General features: G+C 38.9%; 1 protein-coding gene across 3 annotated transcripts; it reads right to left on the bottom strand.

The window, feature by feature from the left end:
- Positions 1 to 653: 653 nt before the first annotated feature.
- On the bottom strand, positions 654 to 12,551 carry syt10 (synaptotagmin X). Of its 3 annotated transcripts, none has more exons than XM_079334683.1 (7): positions 12,164 to 12,551; positions 11,080 to 11,473; positions 7,329 to 7,890; positions 5,512 to 5,632; positions 5,045 to 5,216; positions 4,725 to 4,854; positions 654 to 2,648 (listed from the first exon to the last, which is right to left on the bottom strand). In XM_079334683.1, exons 1-7 carry the CDS (start codon positions 12,363 to 12,365, stop codon positions 2,577 to 2,579), a joined length of 1,653 nt encoding a protein of 550 aa, XP_079190809.1. In that variant the 5' UTR covers positions 12,366 to 12,551; the 3' UTR covers positions 654 to 2,576. The 3 variants fall into 3 exon arrangements, with proteins under 3 accessions (XP_079190809.1, XP_079190811.1, XP_079190810.1); XM_079334685.1 differs by having other exon boundaries at positions 11,080 to 11,440; XM_079334684.1 differs by having other exon boundaries at positions 12,179 to 12,551.
- Positions 12,552 to 13,606: the final 1,055 nt, after the last annotated feature.

Genomic DNA, 13,606 nt, shown 5'->3' with positions numbered 1-13,606 from the left:
CCCAGCTGAAATAAATATCCAGGAAATCGCCAAGCTTTAATCGTATGCATCAACCCATGGAGCCATTAGCCCGAGCCAGCTAAGGATACGACTCTACTCTAAATATAGGGTTGGTGTTCAACGAGTGGGCAGCTTTCATTGCCAAGGAAACTAATGCAACGTCCTCCTTTTGTCTGTTTCCATCGAATACTGGGGATCAAAAGGAAGTTGTGCTGGAAGGGATCAAAATGCTCTCTTCATGTTCACCATCAAACAGATTGAGGATGTGAAGCTTTTTTTTAACAACCTTTTAAATTTCATCTTAAGTGTCTTGAAAGCAAACTCAGGGCCTTGTATCGCTCAAAGGAGTGGTTATCTAACATCTTTGCTTTAGCTTGAGTGTTAGCAGAGGTTTCAGGAGGTAATGTCGTCCACCATTCTTGTCCTTTACTTTTGTGAAAAGGGAAATATGGGGTGCCAAGGGTAACGATCCGTTCTTCCTTTGTTGAACTTAATGACAGGCTACACAGTGTTGGGCTGCTATGATAGTACACTATTTAGTAGCTGACTCGGCTATCTTTTTTTACCTTACTGAACTGAACCAGACCAGACCGCTTGGTGGAAACAGAACTCAATTATAACCAGAAAACAAAAGCATTATATTACTCTTCAATTTGTATTTATTTAGTTAAAATACATATGAAACAGATACAATAAATAATACTCCAAATGTTACAAAAAGTTATCACAAACTGTACACATCATGACGGTAGTTGCAGTTGTTCTTGTTCAATATAGATTCAACCAATATACAAACGATTACAGCTCTAAACTCCTACACATGGAATAGCTTAACAAGGTAGAGTTGGCTTCACTGGGGTCTCCAGTTTGACTATTTGTTCACAACTATTACAGAACGTGTTTAAATTTCACTCGAGTACAAGGCTGAGCTCCTCAAATCATCACCAAACAATAGAAATACAATTTAGATGTCTCTATTTCCATGAGTATACGACAGATTCTTAAATTTCACTTTTCAATATATACAAACACTTTCATTGACAATATATACAAACAAACACAAAGGTCAAAAATGTATATCATCTAATCATTAATAATCTTTATATCTATATTTTGAAGCGTAGGGAGACATGCTACCAATAAAAATATTTATTTTTCATATTTTGGGCAGCGCAGGGGAAAAAGCTTGTTAATGTGCAAGTTAGATAACAGTAGATAGCCATTTTCTATTAGCTATAATATTTTTTATTAGTTTCTTATTACTCACATGAAAAATAAAGCTGAGTCCATGTTATGTTTTATATGGATTCAAATCAATTTCAAACGACGTCATGTGGAAAATGGACACATTTGCGAACATATAATGTTATTTGTGGATTATAATTCCCTGAATTTTTAAAGAGTGAGGAGAAATTGTTCACTAAAATTTGGGCCTGTGTCCACTAATTTTTCCATACAAAACCAAAGCAGTTCAGGGTTTTTATAGCTCAGCGTCCTCAGCACAAAAATACCCTCTGCATTTTTTTGTCGCTGGGTTCACAGCGCACTCAGTCGGAAAGAGTTCATCTTTTGGAACTGCTCCTTGCTTGTCATTATCAATTTTCCTTCCCTGACCTATCATAATCAAGAGTGGTGGGACTTCTGTTACCTGGCTTATTTTACAATGAACTTGTTGAGCCATTATATTAACCAATGTAAAATAGTGTGCATGTTAGCATTACTTGGTGATTTAGTCTAACAGGGACATTTCTAGTGTAAAGCATCAAAATATTATATTTTAAGGAGTAATTGGAATTAGGATGAATATATTATTTATCAAATTTCCTAGTTTAATTTGCTATTACGTTCTGATTAATTGAAATTGTACAAAAATACATAAAAATGTTCGTATTTAAAGTCTTTCAAGGGGTTTGGCATGAAATTTATTAAAAGACCTTCAACCACACACAGTGAGATTTTACTTAATATCTTTACATATTTTAGCTACATGTAGCTTATCTGCTACAGGTTCTCTAAATCTGAGAGCCCTGATGTCTGCATGGAACAATGGCTGGTTACTTTTACACAACAGCTTTTAGAAAGATATTTAACCAGCCCTTGAAGATACAGCTCCCACCATTTAAACCATACTGGTTACAAATCAATGATTCAGTAGCTTTTTTTTTTTTTTTTTTAATCTTGTCAGGTTTTTCTTGAAATTTTCACAACCCTTTCACTGTTCAACCTTTCAAAGTGCTATCTCACTAAAGATCTATTGGGGCTTATCTCGAGGCAGAGAGGCTTCTTGCAGCGAGGCCATGATCTGTGTAAAGGTTTGGCAAAGACAACTTTTCTGAGAGTTTGAACATATGAACATATGAAAAAACAAACCTAAAGTGAAGTAAGTGCTGTGCATAGCCAGGAGAGTTGAAGTTCAGATGAACGAATAAAACAATTTCAATACAGCATTGTTTCCAAAACGTATTTAAGAAATGAATTATTTTTAACACAACATGCTCACAGGAAACTGGTAGGCACCACAGCTTCATTAAAACTTGTATTTCTTACACATGTAGTGTTATCTCTACCTGGAACCATCATGGAGTCTGTTGAGGTTTGGGCGAAGGACACGAACCTTGACTCTCAAAGCTTGCTGCTCTTCCCGGCCACTAAAAAGAGAAAAATATCACAAAATGCAACAAGTTATAAAGGCTTTATGTCCTTTTGCTAATGACTGAGCAGGTTATTTCTGTAGACCTCAGGATGTACTGTGATCATAGGCAGAACATTTTCATTGGCTCTAATTGGTTACGAAACATGGAACTGCAGAGCTAGATCATGGTTTCAAACACAAAACGTGTTCAAAGTGTATATTTCAACTTCTTTCTTTCACTTTTTGGTCAAAGTGTGACATGCATGGGCACAACATTAGCTGGTTGCACCAGCTACTCTTAAGTTAGATTGTAGCAGAGTTTGCACATGTTTTCCATTAGGACAGAGTTTGCACACAGCTAACATGTAAGGTGGTGCAACAGCTGAGACTTTTCTAACCTGGCTGAAGCTACAACGTTAATGTTACACCTTGCTTAAAGTAGGTGTAAAGTCCTTCATAAAATATGGTTGTCATGGGATATCGTGTTGAAAAGGGGGATTAATTGGAGGACGAGGCGGAGCGTATGGTTTTTATGGCCATTGTGCGTTGGCAGTGCGCTCTCTGTTATGTCTCTTTGAAATGTAAGATGACTTTTTTTTATCTCCTGCTTTTGTTTTCCATGAGCAGAGATAGTTTCATCCGTCCAATAGTGAAGTAGCTTTCCATTGTATCACCTTGTGTTGTAGTTGATGAGTTCACCTCTCAGTGTCATGGTTATTTTCCACCTCTGTTTTCCACATTAAATTTAGATTAAGGATGTAGGCTTTATTTATCACCTTACTGTAATACTTTGTTACATTTTGCATACATTTTACTCCCTGTATGCTATTGAAATGCATCAGGAGAAATGCTTTTCACTGATTGGTTCCATAAAGTGTGAACGCCATTTCCACAACAATATTCCCTTACATGACCTTGTGATAACTTGAGTAACAAACCAATTAGTTTCATCGTAGAGTTTAGTGTGGACTTTCCAAACAAACTTGAGACACAACTTATACGTAGCTGGTGCAGCAGGTCACAGAAGCAGAGAAAGGAGATCAAAGTTCATCATTTCATCATCTCAAGAAAACGTGCAATTTTCTTGACATAAGTTCATCAACTTTTTGTCCCAAACACAAAAAGTTTCTTTCTCTTACACTTGTGACTATAGGCAATCAGTACCCCAATACAAGCATGCATAGATGGCATCTTGGAAAGCTTCATCAGATTTAAGTGAAAAATATCACCGTTAGTCAAAACACCAGTTTCATTATGAAGATAAACCTGAAGCCTGAACCCAGGTTTGATCAAATGAACCAAGCACACATTTTACAGTACCATATATGATCTTAAGAAAGCCAAGTGTATTCATATTGATAAATCATCTCCTTATCTTGAAAAATCTCCCTTTTGATTTCTCAGCAAAATTGAGTAGTGGCAGTATTTTTTGAGTATGAATCCCATACCCCATAGTCTGCTAAAAGGTTTGCTCCTTCTTGGAGCCATCTTGCTGTAGTCAGATTCAAGGCATTTGGTGTGGACCATTTTAAACAGCAGGGATAAAAACTTAAGATAGGTCAAACATTAATCTTCAACTGGCTTGTTTCACTTTGCAAACTCCACAAAGCTATCAAAACATTGTGAGACACGTTTGAAATCCTACAGAGAAATCTTCTTTTCTGTTTGTTCTAAATACAACACAGGTAAAAACACAGCTTCCATTTTTAACTTCACACTGTACTGTATTGTCCTGTACTATACAACAATGTTTTGAGGAGCGCAACAGAGGACAAGGTTTGTGCCTATGATCACAGTTGTTACCAAAGCACATGAAGTGTAGTGTAACCACTGAAAATGGGTAATCACCTGTGATTTCCTATTCATCAGATGGAAGTAGGTGTGGCAAAAGAGGAAAAGACATTGATGAAATGTAATATCTAAAATTACGATTATAGGGGGAGACAGTTATTCTTCTAGAAACTGTATAAGTACCTAGAGAGAATCTGTAAAAGATGTGAAAAACTTTGTGGCCTTTTTTGAGTTTAACAGCAGTCTATAAATGTCTGTAATTATGCCGTCTTTGAGCCTGAAATTAAAAAAGTAGTATTACCTCTCCTAGAGCGTGCCAGTGTGTGATGGGCTTCCGCGGATAAGCCAACATTTCATTCCAGTGATCCCGTCCAAGACCCTCAGCTTCTGGCCCGGTGTGACACACGCCTATCACCTCATTGTGTCCAACTCTGTTAGTCATATAATACACACTTTTAGGCACATGAAGTCTGATTCATGACTGAGCAGAAAATGATTTCATTTAACCACGGGTAATGTATACATTCCTTTTACATCTTAAAATTTCAAACATGTTTTAAGAGCTCCGTTTGCTATTCTATCCTTAGCTCATACAGAAGCTGTATATTAGCTCGTACTCACCGATCATAATCCATCACCATGATGGATAGACTGACTTGCTCCACGTTCTCTGGAGGGATGTCAAAGATGATGGCCTCGTTGTACACTGGATTAAGTGTGCTTTTCTTGGTTGTCGTTTTCCGCTTTTTCAGTCTTCGCCCATCACATATCAGGTAAACCTTCACATAAGGGTCTGGGAGACACGTTTACTGTCATTTAACAATCCAAATCTACATTATAGTGAAATGGGAAGTGATCAACAAAATCAAAATCAAGAAATGTGAAGAGACTGTTCTATACTTTAAGTACACGTCAGACAGGTGTTTTCCTTTTCTGACACAGACTGATACTTTTGCACTCATTGGCTTTTCTGTGTCTTCTCCCTATCCATTCTAAGTCTCCACCGACTGTCTCTTTTCAGTTCAGCTTGATTCATGGCTCAGCGTGGGGTTTTTATGTAAGCCACATCTCATTTGCTGTCAGATTACCTGAAGAGCCTGTGATGTCCATGGCTTTGAGGTTTCTGCATTTGATAACTGTTAGGGTCATTCTCCCTGCTGTGGGGAGGTAGCACAGCGAGTACATGATCTCTCCCAGGTCAACGCTCTCCTACAGGACAAAATAAGAAGCACAACATGTAGAGTACATTTTAAATTCTAGGTAAAAGGTCTCACTTAATTCCATAACATTTCCCACTATATTGCTAATTCAAGGCATCAACCCCTGTAATATCTCCCATTAAATCTAATCGAACAGACTTGTAATGGTTTGACCAAGTTAACCCACAAGGGATCACTGTAAAGCGGCACAATTGGCACAGTGGGGTGGAACAGTGCTGTGTGTGTATGTCGAACTTACATAGTGTCTGCAATATGCCTGCTCAAGCTTCAAAGTACTGTGAGGGGATATGCTTGTACTAAAACACATTTGTAATTATCTCAGTCAGAAGTTTGTTTACAACAGAATTAAACATTCTTGTTGTCAGAGACAATTGTGATTAAAGGCACATTAGTGCAACCCAATTGGAAACCATGTAGCTGCATTTACCAAAGGTAGTTAGTGGGGATGAAGCCTGTTATCGTCAAGATCTTTTTGCTGTGATGATTAAGTTTAATGAGAAATGTTTATGAAGTTATGTCGAAACTATTCACAAAGGCAGAGCACCAGCCGAAACATGTCTTGCCTAGAAAATTAGTGTAGTTTTGGTTGGCTAAAAAACTGACTTTGAACGTATAGCTGAGGTTCAGGAGGAGATTATGTTTAGGCAGTGTAACGAAACGTATCTTTTTCCACTTAAATCAGCAATGGGATTAACCACCTCTACCCACACAACTTGAGTACAAGTCCCCAAAGTAACAGAAACTACCCTCAGGTGTGTTGGCACAGGAAGTACATTTCAGGCTAATCTATGGCCTACAGTTAAGACTAGGTTGGTTTTATCTTCATGCTTTAATACACGCTTCTTAGAAATGGCTCAGATGAAAGTCTGCTGACTGATATAACTGCTTAAAAAAGCAAAACTGACTCTCTAGATTGACATGCTCTAACACTAACCACCAGTATATAAATGGCAATAGTTATGGAGAAAAGTTGCAAATGTTTAAAAATGTCCTATATGGTGGACGACATGTACCAATTAGCATAAGTGTTGTAAGTTTAACCAGCACGGAGTGAGTCTTGGTTTATTGTAAGATCTGGCATGTATTGTTTATAAGTCACACAAGACACTTGCCTGATTTTTAATTTCCAGTACTAAAGGCATGAAGCCCTGAAAGACAGGAGCAATGTATTCCTTTTTTATTATGCTTCAACTCCCACAAAAATCAATACCTATTATTGTCGCCTTGAGAAACATTCTGTAAAAAATAAATCACCAATTTCTTTTAGAGTCCAATAAATTTGCATTCGTTTAAGGCGTAATTAAAGAAATAGATAATAAAGCCAAGGCTTACATGTGTAGGGTTAGGGTTTAAGCACTAGATCTTTTAGAGTAAAGAAAAAATAGAACATGCTGTATATCTGAGGATAGGATAATTGTGTGCCAGTGCTATATTTACTACTCAATACCCAAGAGTTTCTGGAAAATGTGTGGGTGTTTAGCTGATGAATTCCCTTTGAGTTATTTAATTCATTCCGCCTGTCACTGTTATGAAACATTGTGGATACATTCAGACTCCTGGAAGGGATTCAATGTGATACTACATGTTGTGAAAATACTGAAACAGTTCATAGTCACAGTGCGAGTACCAAATACTGGAACACAAATGTCAGGATTTGGCATTGGTAAGATTGAAAGCCAACTCACCGTAGTTGCTGCATGAATATCCTTCCAAACCACCGCCTCCCTGGAAAGATCTGAGAGTTCAAAGAGGTTGTCTACCACCACCTCGCCAATCATATCGTGGCTGGTGAAGCGGTCAAAGTCATAGACACTGAAGTGCAGCTTGCGGTTGCAAACCTCATCATATGCCACGGGGAAACAGAAAGCCTCGTCAAACGTGGGGTTAAGATTCTTGCGGTGGACTCGTGTCTGGAACTTCTTTTTCCTCTCCGGTAACAGGTAGATCTTCACATATGGGTCGGAGGTGCCTGTGAAGTCTTTGGCAGGTAGATCCAAGGCCTTAAGGATTGTCACGACCAACGATTGTTCCTCATAGTCGTACCGTAGTGAGAAGCTAAGCTTTCCGCAAGTCTCTACAGGTTCTTTTGCCTCACCCTCTGAGTCCACAGATTTCTGCTTGTAGAGTTCTGGTTTTATTCTTCCAATGCTCACTGTTGAAGACTGGCGAAGAGGCACTGTGTCGATGCTGAAGTCAAAGCTGTTGACATTCATCTGACGAGGCAGGTGGCGCCGGAATGAATTGTGCCTGTTGAAAAGGGAGAAGGCGATGGGTGTGTGTCTTTAGCGTTGGAGTTATATGCAACAGGTATATGCATGATTGGCTTTGTTTTTGATCTGTACTAAAGACGAAGCTTGTTTTGACATCAAGCTTGTAAAGTGGTCTTTGGTTGGTCTTAAGATCGAGTCAAGAGAGTATTGATGTGTGATACATAAATACCCACTGATATTCATCTGATACTCTGTAGTCAAAGTTCAGTTAAATCTCTAAACAAAGTCTAGCTCTTGATATGATATCAATCATGTTGATGACTAAATTGAGGATGGATTTGATGCTCATAAGTACTCTCAAGAGCAGCTGTCAATGTTGTTGTTGATATATTACCTTTACTTTGAAAAAAGCTTTGTCCCCATCAGCACCTTGCTCATAGTGAGCTTCCTCTCTGATGTATGTTGCTTTGGACAAAAGCGTCTGCTAAATGAATTGTAAAATTGCAGACAACACTTTCTCATAAAGATTCTTATCTTTCCATGTCCTTTATGCACGTTTGTATTTGATACCTAGAAATGTTTCCATGACCTTGCCAATGACTTGATTGGCGTATGTTGTCCTTTTCAGCCTGGTGAATGGGCTGATTGTGCTTGAAATAAAGGCCAAACCACTTGATAATTCAGACTCAAACTCAAGGACAAGGTGTCACTGTCTACCCTCAATTCATCATTCTTCTTGCTCAACAACCACCTGATGAACTGTAAATTGGAGCAAAGGCTTCAAGTGTAGCTCCCACTAAGGCTCAATCCAAAAGAACACTTTCAAATCATTTTTTAATGGCTTGTATTTCAATGTCCTTCATGCATTATTCACTATTTATTCAGCATCCTTCTCCTTTTTCCAAAACACAACCTGACATGTAAGACTGGAGCAGAGGCTTAATGTACCTTGTTATATTCTCCAAAGTGCTTCATAGACATTGGTACGATATACCTAAAAATTAAAATGACCAATCGTGTGACAGTTATTTGTTGAACTTGTCTAAATGTGCTTCGGATTAAGATTCCAAAAAAATGTATACTTTATCACAGACAACCTAACATACTCTGGATTTCAACAAATTTCTCTTTTTAGATAAACACAGGTGGTTTAACTCTGAAAGGAATCCCAGACAATCAATGGGACAAGAAAAGACACAAGTGGCCAACCTTAAATTGTTTTCTTCTCTTTATTTATTTATTTTTTACCGATGACTGTGTTGTTTCTTTGGGAAAAATGAAAATCCATTTCCAGCACTCATTTTTGAGCACCATAACAAATTACCTGAATGCTGCAAATTTCTGTGAAGTTGACATCTTTCTAGAAAACCAATGCCAAGCCAATCTTGTCTCCTAGCAACTGGCCCTCCTCCTTCTTGACAGTAGGACAATCACAGCAATCTGACCGCCATGGCACAAATGATATGCCATGGGAAGCCGGGCTGGAAATTAAATACTAGATTCATGTGTTGTAAACATCATAAAAAAGCTGCATGTTGTCCAAGAGCCAGTAAAAACTTAAGGGAGAAGGAAAAAATACTTTATCTACAACACAGCACACATTGAACACGACCTGTAAACTTAATATGTGAAACTAATTTCTTTGTGTTGTTGACTGCTTCAAGCCTCCAATTCCCCTTTACAGCACGATTTACACAAATCCACAAGAGATTATAACAAACGAACTACTAAAACTGGAGATAAAACCCAGATTTTATTGCTTTCTTTTATAGTGTTTGCAAGTGTCATCATGAATACATTCAGCGGTAAAGGTAGTTTAGTTCAGATACAACTTCTTCTGTCTCCACCTTAGTCCTTAAATATCTTATAATTTACAAAACTAAGCCATAAATGATCAAAGAAGCTTAGAAGACATCTAAAATCATGCTAAAGAGATTAGAGTGCCGAAAAATGAAAACAGCTCTTTTGATTATTAGTCGAGCCATATTGTGTCTGATCCCACATGTGCTGGTTCCATGCTCACATGGTAGCATTTTCAGCTTTTACTGGTCTTACATAGAGGTAAACCAAATATAGAGCATGGCGTTTGGACAGCCAGAAAAGCTATTTCAATATTTCACCTCTGGCTTCATGGGAAGTTTTAATGCAAACTGCTTTTTGACATTTTAGACACTGTTTAGCACACACTGATAGCTGCATATAAATCACTAGCTCCATTACCCTGGTATTAGAGCCGGTTGAAAATTTAAAAAAAAATAAAAAAAATTCTTTGAGCCTTTCAGTACTTGCAAAGGTTAAAAAAGACATTGCAGATATTTTTCTGACTTTATTAACCTTGTCTGTTGTGGTTTATTCAGGTTGTACTTGGCTTGCTCTTAATATCCCTAACACTGAATTAATTTGCATGTTTTTTGTTTTGGTAGTTTATTTTGTCTAGAAAAAAAAACCTGTCAAAGGACAGGAGATTAAATGCATTAGACAGTAGGCGTTGTAGTCTCTAACCTTGCCATTCTCTACCCCTGGTGGGTGTCATTTAGGAAGATATTCATCTTAATTTGATTTAATTAATGAGCATTTCTATACGTCATGCCAAGGCAATTGTCAATAACGTCTTCCTCTGAGAAAGTGCACAGCTGCCTGTTGTGCTTCGCTAGAAAGTAACCTTCCAACATGACATCTCCAAACCCCACAGCACTACTAATTATGGATGTTGTAGTTTAAACATAGCGCTGGAAAACAAAGAGAAGCAAGAGCTGGTTGGTTAATTACTAGGGTGGCATTCCCTTTGTTACCATAGCTGCTTGACTTGCACATACAGAAGATTATAGGGATCAAACTGAGATATACTGCTGCCCTTGCTGATGAGCCTTTTCTTTTGGGGGGGGGGGGGGGGCAGAGAGAGAGAGAGAGAGAGAGAGAGAGAGTGTGTTCTGTTTAGACTATGAAAGCAACACACTGTTCAACATGTGTGACTGCATTTCAAGGTCACCGGCCAGTCTGTGATGCTTTGCATGACACGTGCCAAACCACCTCAGGGACGTTGGCAACTCTGTCACGATCTGCCAGTACCATTTTCATTTTAAGGGCAACACTATTGTGTGTACGGATGAAACATATTAAAGTGGGTTAAAAAAAAGCTACCATTGTGCTGTGTTTGTGAGCATCAGAGATGCATGAATAGCAACTGCCCTGTCTAAAGGGAGGGGTTGTGGGTTCATGCGAGTACCTGGAGGAGGACGTTGGCTCTGTGGTCTGCCTCTGGATCTTCGCCTGTTGGCTCAGCTTTTCCCTCAACGCTGTTTGCACCTCTGCGGGGATGTCTGGAGACGTCTGGCTGATCTTCATGGCCGCCTCCAGGAGCTTTACAGTGCTCCGCCCATTCATCTTCATCTCCAGCGGGTACTTCTTCTCAGCCTCCAACGCCTTACACTCATTAGCTGGAGGTGAGTTTGGCTGTGGGACCTCGGGGAAACCCACATGAAGGCCATTTTCAACGTGGGTTGTCAGAGTCTTGCTCCTCCAGAGGGGCCAGCACAGCTTCCAAAAGACAAAGAGAGATACTACCAACAGGGCGAGGCCACAGAAACCTACGACCACAGCAAGGAGACTAATAGAGATGTCTACATGTAACCATGGAGGAGGAGGGACCCATAGAGGAGGACAGAGACAGAGAAAAAAAAAAGAAAAAGGAGAAGCAGGCAAAGGGAAAAATGTGACAGACAAACATGCAAGGGAGAAAGAGAAAAGAGGAGAAAAGGCAGGCTGTAAGAAAGAAGGGGCAGCATACGCACCTGTTTGATAAAGCAGGACAGTATCAAGTCAAATTAAACCTCAGCATCAAGAGAATTACTTAGGAGGAAAACATGTATTTCGTCTCCCTTCTGCTGATGCTTTTTGCTTTTCTAAGTACATTTTTAAGTTGTTAGTTTGGACTGATTGTGCTTAATGTGGAAAAAAAGCAAGTATTATTTAATATGGGTAAATCAAAAATGACACTGAATAGATTCCCCAGATTTCAAAGTGAAAAAAGAAAGAGAGACGAGAGAGAAGCATAGTCATGATTCCCACTTCTGTTGTAGCCTCAGTCTGTTATCCACCTGTTGCTACTCCATCTGTCTACACAGAGCTGCAGCAAGATGCGTAACAGGTAGAGAAACACTTTCACATCAGCCCAAACAAACAAAATAAACGACGGCGAAAAAGTTTAAACATTTTGCTATACGTCTATTTATTCTTTTCAGTTAAAGAAACACAGGTGATTAAGTGAATTGCATTCAGGAAATAAAAAAAAATGACTTTATTCTATTTACCTGCGTTTCCTTTACCTGGTAGGGTGCTCTCCAGTGGAAATATATCCGCACATTTCTCCCGTTCTACGTGTCCCGTGAGACAAAGTTCCGAAATGATATGGAGAGCCCTTTGGCACAAGGTGATGCTGTCATCCTTCCGGACACTCATGTCTCTCCTGTTAAGCCATTGCACGCCGGAAGAGCCAGGCGGGCGGTGGTTCATTTGGGCACCTGTTTATGAGCCGCAGAGTGCAGCCTTTCCGCGGGAGACAGCAGGGGAGCGCGCTGCGTCCTGATCCATATCCAGCGCAAAACGAGGGACGACTGGCCAGACGCGCGTGATGCGGAGGAATAACTGGCTGCGGGCTGCTGGAGTCCAACCCTCAACACGTCCAATAGCAATGCGCATCAGGTTGGATGGTGTGAACTATCAGTTGGTGGTAGTAACTAACGAGATTACTTTTTCTAGTAACGATCAGAGTTGTCTGTGCATGTCTCCGCCTCTCGCTCCCCCTCAGCCTCAACAGGTTTTTCACCACTGAGACCCTGAAGAGCAAGGTGAAATACACCAATTAATTAAGATGGTGCGAGTATAATATATCTGAAACTTAAAAAATATATCTATTTACCCTCATTACAAAAATCTTCCCATACATTTATTATATTTTTTTATTTTCCAAGTTGTATGCTTATTTGATGTAATTGGATACTTCATCATTTTGTAAACACACCTGTTTGCATATTAAGCTCAAATAGTCTTGCAGGTGTGCCCTATGACATATTGAATTCTTTGTGTTACTTTAATGTATTATTTTGACTACACATACAGTCTAAGGTAAAACACAAGATACAGATTTAATATTTTATTTTCCAAAACATCACTGCAAACATAATTTAGTATACGGTTGTATTTGTTCAGTATAACACAAGAGACATCAAGCAGCCAACATCTATTCAGAAAACATCCTCCTACTTCTCAAATGACAAATAATGGGCTGGCTGGTGTAACCTCAAGCCACTTTCATTCAAGTTTTTAAAGCACCATTGAGTGCTTGACCAACCACTGTCTCTATTCTAATGTTGACCTCAGTCTTACAAGTAATCAGGGATTGGCTTTGACACTTAACTACCACAGAAATACGAAAACAAAGTCGTATAACTTCAAATACATACAAAATGAATTATTAGTGTTGAATGTAATTAATTGAGGCTACTTTTATGTTCCTTTCTTTAGAGAAAGAAATGTAAACAGTGTTTTTTCCACTGAGGAATATTATCATCAAGACACCATAAAAGAGTCATTCATACAAGCGTTCTTACTTTAATGTCCAGATACAGATTTAAACATATTTGTGAAACAGCAAAGGCTTTTAAACACTTTTCATAAAAGCTCGGAGAAACAGTAAACTGTTGAAGTGTCTCTCATCCCTGTCACGACATTTCACTGCAAGGAGCACTTCTCTT

This window comes from Symphodus melops (assembly GCF_947650265.1).
Source record: "Symphodus melops genome assembly, chromosome: 22".
NCBI lineage: Eukaryota > Metazoa > Chordata > Actinopteri > Labriformes > Labridae > Symphodus > Symphodus melops.
Note: the sequence above shows the minus strand (reverse complement) of the source record. Positions and strands in the feature narration are given on the sequence as shown.

Bases quoted from the DNA above. Each gene is read 5' to 3' on its own strand.
- syt10 (XM_079334683.1), bottom strand. From the start codon at position 12,365: ATGAACCACCGCCCGCCTGGCTCTTCCGGCGTGCAATGGCTTAACAGG. The intron at 5,633-7,328 runs GTGAGTTGGCTT...TTTGTCCTGTAG, and splicing joins ATATTCATGCAGCAACTACG to GAGAGCGTTGACCTGGGAGA. The intron at 2,649-4,724 runs GTAATACTACTT...TTCTCTTTTTAG, and splicing joins ACTGGCACGCTCTAGGAGAG to TGGCCGGGAAGAGCAGCAAG.